Here is a 20,644-nt window from a genome sequence, read left to right as displayed (position 1 = left end):
CTCCATCTCTTCTCTAGCCCGTGCCGCGCCCGCTTAGCCCCCTCAATCCGGCCGAACAAAAGCTGTTTCGGCATGCGTTGGCTGGGCATGCGGGCTACATGACCCAGCCATCGCAGCCTTGCCCGCCGGAGGAGCTCACCGATGAGACCGTGCCCAGATCTTTCAAGGATTTGTGAGCTCCTCACACAATCCAGTCTGGTTAAACCCAGGATGGATCGTAGGCAGACCAGCCTAAATGTTTCTAACCGGCGAAGATGTTCCATTAGGGGGGTCCACGTTTCGCAAGCGTAGAGAAGGGAGGGAATGACCGTGGCCGAGAAGACCTGAAGCTTAGTGCGGAGCGACAAACCAGGTAGCTTCCACACAGCGTTACGCAACCGATGAAAAGATATTGCCGCTCGACTGATTCGGAGTGAGACCTCTGGTGTTAAGCTGGAGCCAGTCATAAGCACACGGCCCAGGTATGGGAAACTCTCCACTCTCTCCACAACTGCCCCATCACCGGTAGGGAGTTGTGGGGGTGGAGTGTCCGATGGTACAAAATACCCAGGCAGGTGCTTAGTTTTGGTGGGGCTGATGGTAAGGCCCCATCTCTTAATGGCACGCTCCAGTCTCAGCAGCAACGTCTCCAACTCCCCCTCTGAATGAGCAGCTATTACCAAATCATCGGCATACATATATCTGTACCAGATGGAAATTCCTCCAGTACAGCTATTGAAGGCTTCACGAACTACGTGGTCAAAATAGATGTTAAATAATGTGGGAGCCAGAGGACATCCCTGTCGCACCCCAAGGTGTACAGGGAATGGCTCTGACTCCTGGCCACGTAGTTTTACCTGGGCCCGCTCACCATCATGAAGGTCCTTAATGATCGTGAGCAGAGGGTCAGGGACTCCAAAAACACGAAGAACAACCCAGAGCCCAGGCCTACTGATGGTATCATAGGCCTTGACCAGGTCAATAAAGCAGAGATGTAGGTCTTGTTGGAATTCCCTACACCTCTGCTGTAGCAGACGGACAGAAAATATGGCATCTGTGCAGGACCGCCCTTTCCTGAAACCTCATTGGGGCTCCGCAAGCCTCTCCTCAGCGTGCCTGGCAAGGCGATGTTGAATAATCCTTTCCAGGACCTTCCCGGCACACTGAGGAGTGAGATCCCCTGTAGTTGTTACAGTCGGTGCGGTCCCCCTTCTTAAAGATGGGGACCACCAGGGCATCCTTCCAATCCTGCAGAACCCGTCCAGTGGTCCAGACTGTTGTCATATAGGGCAGTCTGTGCACAAACGCCACCCTCCCTCAACATTTCGCTTGGGAGATCATCTCTACCCGGTGCCTTTCCTGGTCTCAGACTCTGGATCGCCTTCAGTACTTCCTCAACAGATGGCACTTCAGCCAGCCACTCGCAGGGGGTTACTTCTTCCAATATTTGAGGCACCGCAGCCTCAGCAGGGTAATCCCCACTTTGTCCCATGATGTTTTCCAGGACCTCACAGAAATGCTCAGCAAATCTACAAACCTGTTCCTGGGGGTCGGAGATTGGATCACCGTTTTTTCCCCTAATGATGGTAATCAGTGTGGCGCTGCAGGTTACTTTTTTGATGTAGTTAAATAGGGATTTGTGATCGCGGGCCATTGAGGCAAGACTTCATCTCTTCAGCAACCCGCGACCACCACCCATCCTTGCCTCGCGGCTCTCCGAACCTCCGAGCGAAGGCTGCAGTAAGCCTCCTCATTCTCTGACATGGGATGCTGTAGCCAATGAGAGTGGGCCTGGCGCTTTTTCTCAGCCAGCTTGAACAAACACCTCCTCTGCCAGCCAGGGTCTCTGGGGAGGTCTGGACCGCGTACCCAAAGCAGCCATTGCAGCTGCATGAGTCACAGTCCTAAACCTCGCCCATTTACCCTCGACATCAGGAGGAGTGGGGGACGATGCCAACCCCAGCCGCAAGCGATGATGAAATTCTCGCTTGCAACTTCCACAAAGCTAGCTGAGACCTGGCCACCTTAGGTTGGAATGGGGTCCTGGGTGTACACCCACCACCGGAGTGGAAGAATGGCAGGCGACACACACAGTGACACACGCTGTGATACACACAGTGACACACACAGTGACACACACAGTGACACACGCTGTGACACACGCTGTGACACACACAGTGACACAGTGACACACACAGTGACACACACATAGTGACACACAGTGACACACACAGTGACACACAGTGACACACAGTGACACACATTGACACACAGTGACACACTGTGACACACAGGCACACGCACTGACACACGCTGTGACACACGCTGTGACACACGCTGTGACACACACAGTGACACACACAGTGACACACAGTGACACACACAGTGACACACAGTGACACACAGTGACACACACAGTGACACACACATAGTGACACACACACAGTGACACACAGTGACACACACATAGTGACACACAGTGACACACACACAGTGACACACAGTGACACACAGTGACACACATAGTGACACACAGTGACACACAGGCACACGCACTGACACACGCTGTGACACACAAAGACAAAGATCACCCTATAGCCTTGAATAGACTGTAGGGGCAAGTGCTGTTAGTGAGCACCTATGAAAGCCGGCTAACGATGTTCAATACACGACACCGCAACACCAGCTACTCATTTGAGGCTGAGTCTACCTAGGGGAGGCCCAGGACCGGTTCAGATAATCGTTAACGGTGTTGGCCATGAGCGGGGATCAAACTCGGGTTAACTACACCACAACTACACCACAACTACACCACAACTTCACCACAACTACACCACAACTTCACCATAACTACACCACAACTTCACCACAACTACACCACAACTTCACCATAACTACACCACAACAACTTCACAACTACACCACAACTACACCACAACTTCACCACTACTACACCACAACTACACTACAACTACACCACAACTTCACCACAACTACACCACAACTTCACCACAACTACACCACAACTACACTACTACACCATAACTTCACCACAACTACACTACTACACCACAACTACACCACAACTACACCATATCTTCACCACAACTACACCACAACTTTACCACAACTACACCACAACTACACCACAACAACACCACAACTACACCACAACTTCACCACAACTACACCACAACTACACCACAACTTTACCACAACTACACCACAACTACCCCACAACTACACCACAACTACACTACTACACCACAACGACACCACAACTACACCACAACTTCACCACAACTACACCACAACTACACCACAACTACACTATTACAACACAACTACACCACAACTTCACCACAACTACACCACAACTACACCACAACTACACTATTACAACACAACTACACCACAACTTCACCACAACTACACCACAACGACACCACAACTACACCACAACTACACTACTACACCACAACTACACCACAACTACACTACTACACCACAACTTCGCCACAACTACACCACAACTTCACCACAACTTCACCACAACTACACCACAACTTCACCACAACTACACCACAACTACACCACAACTACACCACAACTACACCACAACTACACCACAACTACACAACAACTTCACCACAACTACACCACAACTACACCACAACTACACCACAAACTACACCACAACTACACCACAACTACACCACAACTACACAACAACTACACCACAACTACACTACTACACCACAACTACATCACAACTTCACCACAACTACACCACAACTACACAACAACTTCACCACAACTTCACCACAACTACACTACTACACCACAACTACACCACAACTACACCACAACTTCACCACAACTACACTACAACTACACCACAACTACACCACAACACCACAACTACACTACCGCTCCCCACTGGTGCACAGGGATGGTGGGTGGGTGACTGAGTGGCTGACTGAGTGGGTGTGTGAGTGACTGAGTGGGTGGGTGAGTGGGTGGGTGAGTGGGTGGGTGGGTGACTGAGTGGATGAGTGGGTGGGTGGGTGAGTGGGTGGGTGACTGAGTGGATGAGTGGGTGGGTGGGTGAGTGAGTGGATGGGTGAGTGAGTGGGTGAGTGGGTGACTGAGTGGGTGACTGAGTGGGTGACTGAGTGGGTGAGTGCGTGGGTGGGTGGGTGGGTGGCTGAGTGGGTGAGTGGGTGACTGAGTGGGTGACTGAGTGGGTGGGTGGGTGACTGAGTGGGTGGGTGGGTGACTGAGTGGGTGACTGAGTGGGTGGGTGGGTGGCTGAGTGGGTGGGTGAGTGACTGAGTGGGTGACTGAGTGGGTGGGTGGGTGGGTGACTGAGTGGGTGGGTGGCTGAGTGAGTGGGTGGGTGGGTGAGTTAGTAGGTGGGTGGGTGAGTGGGTGGGTGGGTGGGTGAGTGACTGAGTGGGTGACTGAGTGGGTGGGTGAGTGACTGAGTGAGTGAATGACTGACTGAGTGACTGACTGAGTGCGTGACTGAGCGGGTGACTGTATGGGTGGCTGCCTGGATGGGTGCTTGCAGCAGCGTCGGTGCCAGGCTAGGTGCGCCTCACCATCTCTGCCCGCCGCTCTGGTAGCTCTGCCCGGCCGGCACCAGGCGGTTGCCCGCGTAGCAGGGGCAGCCCTGGGGAGGGACGCAGCTGCCCTCTGGCTCCAGCAGCTGCCCCTCGGGGCACAAGCAGCCTGGCAGTGGAGCGGGCACAGGTAGCGGTCACCACGGGCAGGCGAGGGGTCACGTGGTAGGGAGCGTCACCCCACGGTGCGGTGTGGCGTGACCCCGTGGGGGTGGGGTGGTGTGACTGTGCGGTGTTGTGTGACCCCGTGGGGTGATGTGACCCCGTGGGGTGGGGTGGTGTGACCCCGTGGGGTGTGGTGTGACCCCGTGGGGTGATGTGACCCCGTGGGGGTGGGGTGGTGTGACTGCGGTGTGGTGTGACCCCGTGGGGTGATGTGACCCCACAGGGTGGTGTGGTATGACTGTGTGGTGTGACTGTGTGGTGTGACCCCACGGTGCGGTGTGACTGTGCGGTGTGGCGTGACCCCGTGGGGTGTGGCGTGACCCCGTGGGGGTGGGCTGGTGTGACTGTACGGTGTGGTGTGACTCTGTGACTGTGTTACTGTGTGGTGTGACTGTGTGGTGTGACTCTGTGGTGTGACTGTGTGACTGTGTGGTGTGACTGTGTGACTGTGTTACTGTGTGACTGTGTGACTGTGTTACTGTGTGACTGTGTGACTGTGTGGTGTGACTGTGTGACTGTGTGACTGTGTGGTGTGACTGTGTGACTGTGTGGTGTGACTGTGTGACTGTGTGACTGTGTGACTGTGTGGTGTGACTGTGTGACTGTGTGGTGTGACTGTATGACTGTGTGGTGTGACTGTGTGACTGTGTGACTGTGTGACTGTGTGGTGTGACTGTGTGACTGTGTGACTGTGGTGACTGTGTGACTGTGTGACTGTGTGACTGTGTGACTGTGTGACTGTGTGGTGTGACTGTGTGACTGTGTGACTGTGTGGTGTGACTGTGTGACTGTGTGGTGTGACTGTGTGACTGTGTGACTGTGTGGTGTGACTGTGTGGTGTGACTGTGTGACTGTGCGACTGTGTGACTGTGTGGTGTGACTGTGTGGTGTGACTGTGTGACTGTGTGACTGTGTGGTGTGACCCCACGGTGTGGTGTGACTGTGTGACTGTGTGGTGTGACTGTGTGAGTGTGTGACTGTGTGACTGTGTGACTGTGTGGTGTGACTGTGTGACTGTGTGACTGTGTGGTGTGACCCCACGATGTGGTGTGACAGTGTGACTGTGTGGTGTGACTGTGAGTGTGTGACTGTGTGACTGTGTGACTGTGTGGTGTGACTGTGTGACTGTGTGGTGTGACCCCACGATGTGGTGTGACAGTGTGACTGTGTGATGTGACTGTGTGACTGTGTGGTGTGACTGTGTGACAGTGTGACTGTGTGGTGTGACTGTGTGACTGTGTGACTGTGGTGACTGTGTGACTGTGTGGTGTGACTGTGTGACTGTGTGACTGTGTGACTGTGTGGTGTGACTGTGTGACTGTGTGACTGTGTGGTGTGACCGTGTGGTGTGACTGTGTGGTGTGACCGTGTGGTGTGACTGTGGTGTGACTGTGTGACTGTGTGACTGTGTGGTGTGACTGTGTGACTGTGTGGTGTGACTGTGTGACTGTGTGGTGTGACTGTGTGACTGTGTGGTGTGACTGTGACTGTGTGGTGTGACTGTGTGACTGTGTGGTGTGACCCCACGGTGTGGTGTGACCCCACGGTGTGGTGTGACTGTGTGACTGTGTGACTGTGTGGTGTGACTGTGTGACTGTGTGGTGTGACTGTGTGACTGTGTGGTGTGACTGTGGTGTGACTGTGTGACTGTGTGGTGTGACTGTGTGACTGTGTGGTGTGACTGTGTGGTGTGGTGTGACCCCACGGTGTGGTGTGACCCCACGGTGTGGTGTGACTGTGTGACTGTGTGACTGTGTGACTGTGTGGTGTGACTGTGTGACTGTGTGACTGTGTGGTGTGACTGTGTGACTGTGTGACTGTGTGACTGTGTGGTGTGACTGTGTGACTGTGTGGCGTGACTGTGTGACTGTGTGACTGTGTGACTGTGTGGTGTGACTGTGGTGTGACTGTGTGACTGTGTAACTGTGTGGTGTGACTGTGTGACTGTGTGGTGTGACTGTGTGACTGTGTGGTGTGACCCCACGGTGTGGTGTGACTGTGTGGTGTGGTGTGACTGTGTGACTGTGTGACTGTGTGGTGTGACTGTGTGACTGTGTGACTGTGTGACTGTGTGGTGTGACTGTGTGACTGTGTGGTGTGACTGTGTGGTGTGGTGTGACCCCACGGTGTGGTGTGACTGTGTGACTGTGTGACTGTGTGGTGTGACTGTGTGACTGTGTGGTGTGACGTGTGGTGTGGTGTGACGTGTGGTGTGGTGTGACCCCACGGTGTGGTAGTGACCCCACGGTGTGGTGTGACTGTGTGACTGTGTGACTACCTGAGTAGGGGACGTCTCCGTCGCAGGCCGAGGGCTCCGCATATCCGTAGCAAGTCTTGGAGCAGGCACTGGGCGCCTCGCTCAGCAGCTGGCCGGCCGGGCAAGTCTCCGCTACACCGTTACATCATCAGCATCATCATCAGCATCATCGTCATCCATCATGAGCCATCATCAGCATCATCATCAGCATCATCGTCATCCATCATGAGCCATCATCAGCATCATCATCAGCAGCTGGCCGGCCGGGCAAGACTCCGCTACACCGTTACAGCATCATCAGCATCATCAGCATCATCGTCATCCATCATGAGCCATCATCAGCATCAGCAGCTGGCCGGCCGGGCAAGTCTCCGCTACACCGTTACATCATCAGCATCATCATCAGCATCATCGTCATCCATCATGAGCCATCATCAGCATCATCATCAGCATCATCGTCATCCATCATGAGCCATCATCAGCATCATCATCAGCAGCTGGCCAGCCGGGCAAGACTCCGCTACACCGTTACAGCGGCGTCATCCATCATCGTCATCATCATCCACATCATGATCATCATCGTCCACATCATCATCATCATCGTCCACATCATCATCATCATCGTCCACATCATCATCATCATCCACATCATCCATCATCGTCCACATCATCATCATCATCCACATCATCCATCATGAGCCATCACCATCATCATCGTCATCGTCCACATCATCCATCATCATCGTCATCCATCATGAGCCATCAGCATCATCATCATCGTCATCATCGTCCACATCATCCATCATGAGCCATCATCATCATCGTCGTCGACATCGTCCACATCATCCATCATCAGCATCAGCATCATCATCATCGTCCACATCATCCATCATGAGCCATCATGAGCCATCATCATCATCGTCCACATCATCCATCATCAGCATCATCAGCATCATCAGCATCATCATCATCGTCCACATCATCCATCATCAGCATCATCATCATCGTCCACATCATCCATCATGAGCCATCATGAGTCATCATCATCATCATTGTCCACATCATCCATCATGAGCCATCATGAGCCATCATCATCATCATTGTCCACATCATCCATCATGAACTATCATCAGCATCATCAGCATCATCATCATCATCGTCCACATCGTCCACATCATCCATCATGAGCCATCATCAGCATCATCATCATCGTCCACATCGTCCACATCATCCATCATGAGCCATCATCAGCATCATCAGCATCATCATCACGACCCGCCATCACGACCCGCCACGGCTCACCGCAGATGTCGCCCCCCCAGTTGGCGACAGGTGCACCGCGCCTGGCACAGGCACGCGCCAGGGAGCCCAGGGCACCACACAAATTCTCCCGGCTCCGGCTTGTGGAGTGGCACACATCCATCTCGCAGTTCTACGCGGGGTGTGGGTACACGTGGTGTGTGTGGGTACACGTGGTGTGTGTGAGTACACGTGGTGTGGGTACACGTGGTGTGTGTGGGTACACGTGGTGTGTGGGTACACGTGGTGTGGGTACACGTGGTGTGTGTGGGTACACGTGGTGTGTGAGTACACGCGGTGTGTGGGTACACGTGGTGTGTGAGTACACGTGGTGTGTGTACACGTGGTGTGTGAGTACACGTGGGGTGTGTGAGTACACGTGGTGTGTGTGAGTACACGTGGTGTGAGTACACGTGGTGTGTGTGAGTACACGTGGTGTGTGTGAGTACACGTGGTGTGTGGATACACGTGGTGTGTGGGTACGGGTGTGGGTACGGGTGTGGGTACGGGTGTTGGTACACGGGTGTGAGTACATGGGTGTGGGTACGCGTGTGGGTACGTGTGTGGGTATGTGTGTGGGTATGTGTGTGGGTACGTGTGTCGGTATGTGTGTGGGTATGTGTGTGGGTACGTGTGTGGGTATGTGTGTGGGTACGGGTGTGGGCACAGGTGTGTGTACGCCGGTGTGAGTACACGTGTGTGGGTACGTGTGTGGGTACACGGGTGTGCGTACGTGTGTGGGTATGTGTGTGGGTACACGGGTGTGGGTACGGGTGTGGGTACGCGGGTGTGGGTACACGGGATAGAGTCATCTTGTTGGGTGACTTCAATGCCCGAGTTGGTCATGATGCTGGCACCTGGTCTGGAGTGATTGGAGGGCATGGGCCAGATCAGCTCAATAACAACGGCAGGAGGCTGCTAGATTTTTGTGCAGCCCATAGGCTTGTAATTACCAACACGCTGTTCCGGCATCGGCGCATCCACACAACATCATGGATGCATGCCGGGTCCAAGCAAGAACATCTGCTGGACTACATAGTGACGGACCAGCGGATGCGAGCCCATGTCCTTGACACTAGGACCTACCGTGGAGCTGATCTGCCCTCTGACCATCGACTAGTCATCTGTAAGATGCGCCTGCCATTCTTCCACTCCGGTGATGGGTGTACACCCAGGACCCCATTCAAATCCTTAGTGGCCTGGCCTCAGCTAGCTGATGAAAGTTGCAAGCGAGAATTTCATCATCGCTTGCGGCTGGGGTTGGCATTGTCCCCCACTCCTCCTGATAGGGTAAATGGGCGAGGTTTAGGACTGTGGCTCATGCAGCTGCAATGGCTGCTTTGGGTACGCGGTCCAGACCTCCCCAGAGACCCTGGCTGGCAGAGGAGGTGTTCGTTCAAGCTGGCTGAGAAAAAGCGACAGGCCCACTCTCATCGGCTACAGCATCCCATGTCAGAAAATGAGGAGGCTTACCGCAGCCTTCGCTCGGAGGTTCAGAGAGCCGTGAGGCACTGCAAGGATGGGTGGTGGTCGCGGGTTGCTGAGGAGATGGATTGATGTAATTAAAATCGCTCTTTAATTACATCAAAAAAGTAACCTGCAGCGCCACACCTATTACCATCATTAGGGGAAAGAAGGGTGATTCAATATCCGACCCTCAGGAACAGGTTTGCAGATTTGCTGAGTATTGCTGTGAGGTCCTGGGGGAGTGGAAATCCCTCAGCCAGGAAAACATTGTGGCACAAAGTGAGGATGACCCTGCTGAGGCTGTGGTGCCTCAAATGTTGGAAGAAAAAGTCACCCCCTGTGAGTGGCTGGCTGAGGTGCCATCTGTTGAGGAAGTACTGAAGGCGATCCAGAGTCTGAGACCAGGAAAGGCACCGGGCAGAGATGATCTCCCAAGTGAAATGCTGAAGAAGGGTGGCATTTGTGCACAGACTGCCCTACATGACATTATAACAACAGTCTGGACCACTGGACGGGTTCCGCAGGATTGGACGGATGCCCTGGTGGTCCCCCTCTCTAAGAAGGGAGACCGCACAGACTGTAGCAACTACAGGGGCATCTCACTCCTCAGTGTGCTGGGATAGGTCCTAGCAAGGATTATTCAACATCGCCTTGCCAGGCAAGCTGAGGAGAGGCTTGCGGAGCCATAATAAGGTTTCAGGAAGGGGCGGTCCTGCACAGATGCCATATTTTCTGTCCGTCTGCTACAGCAGAGGTGTAAGGAATGCCAACAAGACCTACATCTCTGCTTTATTGACCTGGTCAAGGCCTATGATACCATCAGTAGGCCTGGGCTCTGGGTTGTTCTTCGTGCTTTCAGAGTCCCTGACCCTCTGCTCACGATCATTAAAGACCTTCATGATGGTGAGCGGGCCTGGGTAAAACTACGTGGCCAGGAGTCAGAGCCATTCCCTGTACACCTTGGGGTGCGACAGGGATGCCCTCTGGCTCCCACATTATTTAACATCTATTTTGACCACGTAGTTCGTGAAGCCTTCAATAGCTATACTGGAGGAATTTCCATCTGGTACAGATACAATGGGAGGCTGATCGATACCCGGGTGCGGTCAAGGGATGGGTCCCTCAACCACGTTATGTATGCCGATGATCTGGTGATTGTTGCTCACTCAGAGGAGGAGTTGGAGATGCTGCTGCTAAACCTGGAGCTTGCCACTAAGAGATGGGGCCTTACCATCAACCCCACCAAAACTAAGCACCTGCCTGGGTATTTTGTGCCATCGGACACTCCATCCCCACAACTCCCAATCGGTGATGGGGCAGTTGTGGAGAGAGTGGAGAGTTTCCCATACCTGGGCAGTGTGCTTATGACCGGCTCCAGTTTAACAGCAGAGGTCTCACTCCAAATCAGTCGAGCGGCAATATCTTTTCATCGGCTGCGTAACGCTTTGTGGAAGCTACCTGGTCTGTCGCTCCGCACTAAGCTTCAGGTCTTCTCGGCCACGGTCATTCCCTCCCTTCTCTACGCTTTCGAAACGTGGACCCCCTTAATGGAGCATCTTCGCGGGTTAGAAACATTTAGGCTGGCCTGCCTACGATCCATCCTGGGTCTAACCAGGCTGGATTGTGTGAGGAGCTCACAAATCCTTAAAAGATCTGAGCAAGGTCCCATCGGTGAGCTCCTCCGGCAGGCAAGGCTGCGTTGGCTGGGTAATGTAGCCCGCATGCCAAGTCACCGCATGCCTAAACAGCTTTTGTTCGGCCGGATCAACGGGGCTAAACGGGCACGGCATGGGCTAGAGAAGAGATGGAGTAATGTGGTACAGGAGGACGTGGAGCTGAGTGGACCTGCCGATGATTGGTACCAGCGGTGTCAAGATCGGCCTCTGTGGAGGAGGCTCGTGAAGGACGCTACTGGGCAGTTGGAGGCAGTCGCCCTCCAACAACAACGGAGGGCGGAGGAGCGACGCTCACAACAACGAGCGGAGCGCCGGGTGGCTAAAGCACAGCAAGTTGGCACAGTAGGGGGCACAGGTGGTGCATCAGCCAGCCATCTCGGTCATCTCAGTCAGTCGACCCGTGACACCTGCTGGGTCTGCCCCATGACCTGCCAGCGGGCGTTCGACACTTCACGTGGCCTCAAGGTGCACATAGCCTGGCACAAGCGTCGTGGTGACGTCACCACCACTGAGTGCTGAATGGCGGTTGTTGTTGTTACGGGTGCGGGTACACGGGTGTGGGTACGGGCGAATACACGGGTCTGGGTATGGGTGTACGGGTACGGGTGGATGCACGGGTGGGTGTACGGGTGGTGGCGAGTGGCAGCTGCTGTCTATAAACAACGCCACAGGGGAGACAAAGGCGGCCGGGCGTGATGCTGGCAGCCCACCCCCCTCGTGCACCACAGAGCCAGTAGCCTTCATAGGCGCTGCTGCTCACGACTAACAGCACTTGCCCCCACAGCCTGCTGAGGCTACCCGGGGGAGCTTTGTCAGCCCGCTCACCTTCTTGAAGGGTTCAAAGTCGAGGTACTTGTGGCACGTCTTGAAGACGGGATGGTCCGAGACGTCACAGTGCGTGCTCAGCTCCTCTGTGGGAAGGAGAGTGGCATCTGTGGTGAGGCTGTGGGTCTCTGTGTGGTGAGGCTGTGGGTCTCTGTGTGGTGAGTCTGTGGGTCTCTGTGTGGTGAGTCTGTGGGTCTCTGTGTGGTGAGTCTGTGGGTCTCTGTGTGGTGAGTATGTGGGTCTCTGTGTGAGTCTGTGGGTCTCTGTGTGATGAGTCTGTGGGTCTCTGTGTGGTGAGTCTATGGGTCTCTGTGGTGAGTCTGTGGGTCTCTGTGGTGAGTTTATGGGTCTCTGTGGTGAGGCTGTGGGTCTCTGTGTGGTGAGGCTGTGGGTCTCTGTGGTGAGCCTGTGGGTCTCTGTGGTGAGGCTGTGGGTCTCTGTGTGGTGAGTCTGTGGGTCTGTGTGGTGAGTCTGTGGGTCTCTGTGTGGTGAGTCTATGGGTCTCTGTGTGGTGAGTCTGTGGGTCTCTGTGTGGTGAGTCTATGGGTCTCTGTGTAAGTCTGTGGGTCTCTGTGTGGTGAGTCTATGGGTCTCTGTGGTGAGCCTGTGGGTCTCTGTGGTGAGGCTGTGGGTCTCTGTGGTGAGTCTATGGGTCTCTGTGGTGAGGCTGTGGGTCTCTGTGGTGAGGCTGTGGGTCTCTGTGTGGTGAGTCTGTGGGTCTCTGTGTGAGTCTGTGGGTCTCTGTGTGGTGAGTCTGTGGGTCTCTGTGTGGTGAGTCTGTGGGTCTCTGTGGTGAGGCTGTGGGTCTCTGTGTGGTGAGTCTGTGGGTCTCTGTGTGAGTCTGTGGGTCTCTGTGTGATGAGTCTATGGGTCTCTGTGGTGAGGCTGTGGGTCTCTGTGTGGTGAGGCTGTGGGTCTCTGTGTGAGTCTGTGGGTCTCTGTGTGAGTCAGTGGGTCTCTGTGGTGAGGCTGTGGGTCTCTGTGTGAGTCTGTGGGTCTCTGTGTGAGTCTGTGGGTCTCTGTGGTGAGGCTGTGGGTCTCTGTGTGGTGAGTCTGTGGGTCTCTGTGTGGTGAGTCTGTGGGTCTCTGTGTGGTGAGTCTATGGGTCTCTGTGGTGAGGCTGTGGGTCTCTGTGGTGAGGCTGTGGGTCTCTGTGTGATGAGTCTGTGGGTCTCTGTGGTGAGGCTGTGGGTCTCTGTGTGATGAGTCTATGGGTCTCTGTGTGGTGAGTCTATGGGTCTCTGTGGTGAGTCTGTGGGTCTCTGTGTGGTGAGTCTGTGGGTCTCTGTGTGATGAGTCTGTGGGTCTCTGTGTGGTGAGGCTGTGGGTCTCTGTGTGGTGAGTCTATGGGTCTCTGTGGTGAGGCTGTGGGTCTCTGTGTGGTGAGTCTGTGGGTCTCTGTGGTGAGGCTGTGGGTCTCTGTGTGGTGAGTCTGTGGGTCTCTGTGTGGTGAGTCTGTGGGTCTCTGTGTGGTGAGTCTGTGGGTCTCTGTGTGGTGAGTCTATGGGTCTCTGTGGTGAGGCTGTGGGTCTCTGTGTGAGTCTGTGGGTCTCTGTGTGGTGAGTCTGTGGGTCTCTGTGTGGTGAGTCTGTGGGTCTCTGTGGTGAGGCTGTGGGTCTCTGTGTGGTGAGTCTATGGGTCTCTGTGGTGAGGCTGTGGGTCTCTGTGGTGAGTCTATGGGTCTCTGTGTGGTGAGTCTGTGGGTCACTGTGTGGTGAGTCTGTGGGTCTCTGTGTGGTGAGTCTGTGGGTCTCTGTGGTGAGTCTATGGGTCTCTGTGTGGTGAGTCTGTGGGTCTCTGTGTGGTGAGTCTGTGGGTCTCTGTGTGAGTCTGGGGGTCTCTGTGTGAGTCTGTGGGTCTCTGTGTGATGAGTCTGTGGGTCTCTGTGTGGTGAGTCTATGGGTCTCTGTGGTGAGGCTGTGGGTCTCTGTGGTGAGGCTGTGGGTCTCTGTGTGGTGAGTCTATGGGTCTCTGTGTGGTGAGTCTGTGGGTCTCTGTGTGGTGAGTCTGTGGGTCTCTGTGTGGTGAGTCTGTGGGTCTCTGTGTGGTGAGTATGTGGGTCTGTGTGGTGAGTCTGTGGGTCTCTGTGTGGTGAGTCTATGGGTCTCTGTGTGGTGAGTCTGTGGGTCTCTGTGGTGAGGCTGTGGGTCTCTGTGGTGAGGCTGTGGGTCTCTGTGTGGTGAGTCTGTGGGTCTCTGTGGTGAGGCTGTGGGTCTCTGTGTGGTGAGGCTGTGGGTCTCTGTGTGGTGAGTCTATGGGTCTCTGTGGTGAGGCTGTGGGTCTCTGTGTGGTGAGTCTATGGGTCTCTGTGGTGAGGCTGTGGGTCTCTGTGGTGAGGCTGTGGGTCTCTGTGTGGTGAGGCTGTGGGTCTCTGTGTGAGTCTGTGGGTCTCTGTGTGGTGAGTCTGTGGGTCTCTGTGTGGTGAGTCTGTGGGTCTCTGTGTGGTGAGTCTGTGGGTCTCTGTGTGGTGAGTCTGTGGGTCTCTGTGTGGTGAGTCTGTGGGTCTCTGTGGTGAGTCTATGGGTCTCTGTGTGGTGAGTCTGTGGGTCTCTGTGGTGAGTCTATGGGTCTCTGTGTGGTGAGTCTGTGGGTCTCTGTGTGGTGAGTCTGTGGGTCTCTGTGTGGTGAGTCTGTGGGTCTCTGTGGTGAGTCTATGGGTATCTGTGTGGTGAGTCTGTGGGTCTCTGTGTGGTGAGTCTGTGGGTCTCTGTGTGAGTCTGGGGGTCTCTGTGTGAGTCTGTGGGTCTCTGTGTGATGAGTCTGTGGGTCTCTGTGTGGTGAGTCTATGGGTCTCTGTGGTGAGGCTGTGGGTCTCTGTGGTGAGGCTGTGGGTCTCTGTGTGGTGAGGCTGTGGGTCTCTGTGTGGTGAGTCTGTGGGTCTCTGTGTGGTGAGTCTGTGGGTCTCTGTGTGGTGAGTCTGTGGGTCTCTGTGTGGTGAGTCTGTGGGTCTCTGTGGGTCTCTGTGTGGTGAGTCTGTGGGTCTCTGTGTGAGTCTATGGGTCTCTGTGGTGAGTCTGTGGGTCTCTGTGGTGAGTCAGTGTGTCTGTGGTGACTGTGGTGACTGTGGTGACTGTGTGACTGTGGTGACTGTGGTGACTGTGGTGACTGTGTGACTGTGGTGACTGTGGTGACTGTGTGTCTGTGTGACTGTGGTGACTGTGGTGACTGTGGTGTCTGTGTGACTGTGGTGACTGTGGTGACTGTGTGACTGTGGTGACTGTGGTGACTGTGGTGACTGTGTGACTGTGGTGACTGTGGTGACTGTGGTGAGTCTGTGGTGACTGTGGTGACTGTGTGACTGTGGTGTCTGTGTGACTGTGGTGACTGTGGTGACTGTGTGTCTGTGGTGACTGTGTGACTGTGTGACTGTGGTGACTGTGTGACTGTGTGACTGTGGTGACTGTGGTGTCTGTGTGACTGTGGTGACTGTGTGACTGTGTGACTGTGGTGTCTGTGTGACTGTGGTGACTGTGTGAGTCAGTGTGACTGTGTGTCTGTGTGACTGTGGTGACTGTGTGACTGTGGTGACTGTGTGACTGTGGTGTCTGTGGTGACTGTGGTGACTGTGTGTCAGTGTGACTGTGTGACTGTGGTGACTGTGGTGACTGTGTGACTGTGTGACTGTGTGACTGTGGTGTCTGTGTGACTGTAGGGACTGTGTGACTGTGGTGTCTGTGTGACTGTGGTGACTGTGGTGTCTGTGTGACTGTGTGACTGTGGTGTCTGTGTGACTGTGGTGTCTGTGTGACTGTGTGACTTTGGTGTCTGTGTGACTGTGTGACTGTGGTGTCTGTGTGACTGTGTGACGTGGTGACTGTGTGACTGTGTGAGTCAGTGTGACTGTGTGTCTGTGTGACTGTGGTGACTGTGTGACTGTGGTGACTGTGGTGACTGTGGTGTCTGTGGTGACTGTGGTGACTGTGTGACTGTGGTGTCTGTGTGACTGTGGTGACTGTGGTGACTGTGTGACTGTGGTGTCTGTGTGACTGTGGTGACTGTGGTGACTGTGGTGACTGTGTGTCTGTGTGACTGTGGTGACTGTGGTGACTGTGTGACTGTGGTGAGTCTGTGGTGACTGTGTGACTGTGTGACTGTGGTGTCTGTGTGACTGTGGTGACTGTGGTGACTGTGGTGACTGTGTGACTGTGTGACTGTGGTGACTGTGGTGACTGTGGTGACTGTGTGACTGTGGTGACTGTGGTGACTGTGTGACTGTGTGACTGTGGTGACTGTGGTGTCTGTGTGACTGTGGTGACTGTGGTGACTGTGGTGTCTGTGTGACTGTGGTGACTGTGGTGACTGTGGTGTCTGTGTGACTGTGGTGACTGTGGTGACTGTGGTGACTGTGGTGACTGTGGTGTCAGTGTGACTGTGGTGACTGTGGTGACTGTGTGTCTGTGGTGACTGTGGTGACTGTGTGACTGTGGTGACTGTGGTGACTGTGGTGACTGTGGTGACTGTGGTGACTGTGGTGACTGTGGTGACTGTGGTGACTGTGGTGACTGTGTGACTGTGGTGACTGTGTGACTGTGGTGACTGTGGTGACTGTGTGACTGTGGTGACTGTGGTGTCAGTGTGACTGTGGTGACTGTGGTGTCTGTGGTGACTGTGGTGACTGTGGTGACTGTGGTGTCTGTGGTGACTGTGGTGACTGTGGTGACTGTGTGACTGTGGTGACTGTGGTGACTGTGGTGACTGTGGTGTCTGTGTGACTGTGGTGACTGTGGTGACTGTGTGACTGTGGTGACTGTGGTGACTGTGTGACTGTGGTGTCTCTGTGACTGTGGTGACTGTGGTGACTGTGGTAACGGTGTGACTGTGGTGTCTGTGTGACTGTGGTGACTGTGTGACTGTGGTGACTGTGGTGTCTGTGGTGACTGTGGTGACTGTGGTGACTGTGGTGACTGTGGTGACTGTGTGACTGTGGTGTCTCTGTGACTGTGGTGACTGTGGTGACTGTGGTGACTGTGGTGTCTGTGTGACTGTGGTGACTGTGTGACTGTGGTGACTGTGTGACTGTGGTGACTGTGGTGTCTGTGTGACTGTGGTGACTGTGGTGACTGTGGTGTCTGTGGTGACTGTGGTGTCTGTGGTGACTGTGGTGACTGTGTGACTGTGTGACTGTGGTGTCTGTGTGACTGTGTGACTGTGGTGACTGTGGTGTCTGTGTGACTGTGTGACTGTGGTTACTGTGGTGTCAGTGTGACTGTGGTGACTGTGGTGACTGTGGTGTCTGTGTGACTGTGTGACTGTGGTGACTGTGGTGTCAGTGTGACTGTGGTGACTGTGGTGACTGTGTGACTGTGGTGTCTGTGTGACTGTGTGACTGTGGTGACTGTGGTGTCTGTGTGACTGTGTGACTGTGGTGACTGTGGTGTCAGTGTGACTGTGGTGACTGTGGTGACTGTGGTGACTGTGTGACTGTGGTGACTGTGGTGTCTGTCTGACTGTGTGACTGTGTGACTGTGGTGTCTGTGTGACTGTGTGACTGTGTGACTGTGGTGTCTGTGTGACTGTGTGACTGTGGTGTCTGTGTGACTGTGTGACTGTGGTGTCTGTGGTGACTGTGTGACTGTGGTGTCTGTGTGACTGTGGTGTCTGTGTGACTGTGTGACTGTGGTGTCTGTGTGACTGTGGTGTCTGTGTGACTGTGGTGACTGTGGTGACTGTGTGACTGTGGTGTCTGTGTGACTGTGGTGTCTGTGTGACTGTGGTGTCTGTGTGACTGTGTGTCTGTGTGACTGTGTGACTGTGGTGTCTGTGTGACTGTGTGACTGTGGTGTCTGTGTGACTGTGGTGTCTGTGTGACTGTGTGACTGTGGTGTCTGTGTGACTGTGTGACTGTGTGACTGTGTGACTGTGGTGTCTGTGTGACTGTGGTGTCTGTGTGACTGTGGTGTCTGTGTGACTGTGTGACTGTGGTGTCTGTGTGACTGTGTGACTGTGGTGACTGTGGTGTCTGTGGTGACTGTGGTGTCTGTGGTGACTGTGTGACTGTGGTGTCTGTGTGACTGTGGTGTCAGTGACTGTGGTGTCTGTGTGACTGTGGTGACTGTGTGACTGTGTGTCTGTGTGACTGTGGTGTCTGTGGTGTCTGTGTGACTGTGGTGTCTGTGTGACTGTGGTGACTGTGTGACTGTGGTGTCAGTGACTGTGGTGTCTGTGTGACTGTGTGACTGTGGTGTCTGTGTGACTGTGGTGACTGTGGTGTCTGTGTGACTGTGGTGCTCCCCCCCACTGTCTCTGCAGAGGTTCGGCACGACGATGGCGGCGGCGACTCCGGCTGCGGTGTTCCAGGAAGCGGCGAAGCTCTCCCCGGTCGCCTCCACGATGTTCTGTGGCGACGTGAAGTCGTCCGCCTCCAGCCCATTGTAGTTGCCGCACAACCCTGGGGACCGCAGGCACCACAGACACACCACAGACACCATACACACACCACAGACACCACACACACACCACAGAGACACCACACACACCACAGACACCACACACACACCACACACACACCACACAGACACACACACACCGCAGACACCACACACACCACAGACACCACACACACACCGCAGACACACACAGACACACACACACCACAGGCACCACACACACCACAGACACACCACAGACACACCACAGACACACCACACACACACACCACACACACCACAGACACACCACACACACACCACAGACACCACAGACACACCGCAGACACCACAGACACACCACAGACACACCGCAGACACCACACACAACACACACACACCGCACACACACCGCACACACACCGCAGACACCACAGACACACCGCAGACACCACACACACACCACACACCGCACAGACACCACACAAACACCGCAGACACCACACACACACCACAGACACCACACACACACCGCAGATACACACACAGACACACACACACACCACAGACACACCACAGACACCACACAGACACACCACACACACCACAGACACACCACAGACACCACACACACACCACACACACCACAGACACCACACAGCACACACAGACACCACAGACACACCACAGACACCACACACCACACACAGACACCACAGACACACCACACACACACCACACACACACCACAGACACACCACAGACACCACACACACACCACACACACACCACACACAGACACCACAGACACACCACAGACACCACACACCACACACAGACACCACAGACACACCACACACACACCACACACACACCACAGACACACCACAGACACCACAGACACACCACACACAGACACCACACACACACCACACACACACCACACACACACCACACACACACACACCACAGACACACACACCACAAACACACCACAGACACACCACACACACCACAGACACACCACAGACACACCACAGACACACACCACAGACACACCACACAGACACCACACACACACCACACAGACACACCACAGACACACCACACACAGACACCACACACACACCACACACACACCACACACACACCACAGACACCACACACACACCACAGACACCACACACACACCACACACACCACACAGACACACCACAGACACCACACACACACCACAGACACCACACACACACCACAGACACACCACAGACACCACAGACACACCACAGACACACCACACAGACACCATACACACACCACACACACACCACAGACACACACACACACACCACACACCACACACACACACCACAGACACACCACAGACACCACACACACACCACACACACACCACACACAGACACCACAGACACACCACAGACACCACACACCACACACAGACACCACAGACACACCACACACACACCACACACACACCACAGACACACCACAGACACCACAGACACACCACACACAGACACCACACACACACCACACACACACCACACACACACCACACACACACACACCACAGACACACACACCACAAACACACCACAGACACACCACACACACCACAGACACACCACAGACACACCACAGACACACACCACAGACACACCACACAGACACCACACACACACCACACAGACACACCACAGACACACCACACACAGACACCACACACACACCACACACACACCACACACACACCACAGACACCACACACACACCACAGACACCACACACACACCACACACACCACACAGACACACCACAGACACCACACACACACCACAGACACCACACACACACCACAGACACACCACAGACACCACAGACACACCACAGACACACCACACAGACACCATACACACACCACACACACACCACAGACACACACACACACACCACACACCACACACA

At 54.5% G+C, this 20,644-nt stretch overlaps 1 protein-coding gene across 5 annotated transcripts in view; it reads right to left on the bottom strand.

Moving 5' to 3' along the window:
- Positions 1 to 20,644, bottom strand: part of LOC142907461 (uncharacterized) — a 206,582-nt gene that overhangs the window by 124,363 nt on the left and 61,575 nt on the right. For all 5 annotated transcript variants that reach the window (XM_076056975.1, XM_076056976.1, XM_076056977.1 and 2 more), the window contains exons 15-19: positions 18,532 to 18,681; positions 12,294 to 12,379; positions 8,329 to 8,458; positions 7,048 to 7,158; positions 4,584 to 4,713 (exon numbers count right to left, since the gene is read on the bottom strand). In XM_076056975.1, coding sequence (XP_075913090.1) covers positions 4,584 to 4,713; positions 7,048 to 7,158; positions 8,329 to 8,458; positions 12,294 to 12,379; positions 18,532 to 18,681 — 607 coding nt within the window. The remainder of the gene's footprint in view (positions 1 to 4,583; positions 4,714 to 7,047; positions 7,159 to 8,328; positions 8,459 to 12,293; positions 12,380 to 18,531; positions 18,682 to 20,644) is intronic.

The sequence above is a fragment of the Petromyzon marinus genome, chromosome 79 (assembly GCF_048934315.1).
Source record: "Petromyzon marinus isolate PM22_M1 ecotype Great Lakes invasive population chromosome 79, UKy_Petmar_22M1.pri1.0, whole genome shotgun sequence".
Classification (NCBI taxonomy): domain Eukaryota; kingdom Metazoa; phylum Chordata; class Hyperoartia; order Petromyzontiformes; family Petromyzontidae; genus Petromyzon; species Petromyzon marinus.
Note: the sequence above shows the minus strand (reverse complement) of the source record. Positions and strands in the feature narration are given on the sequence as shown.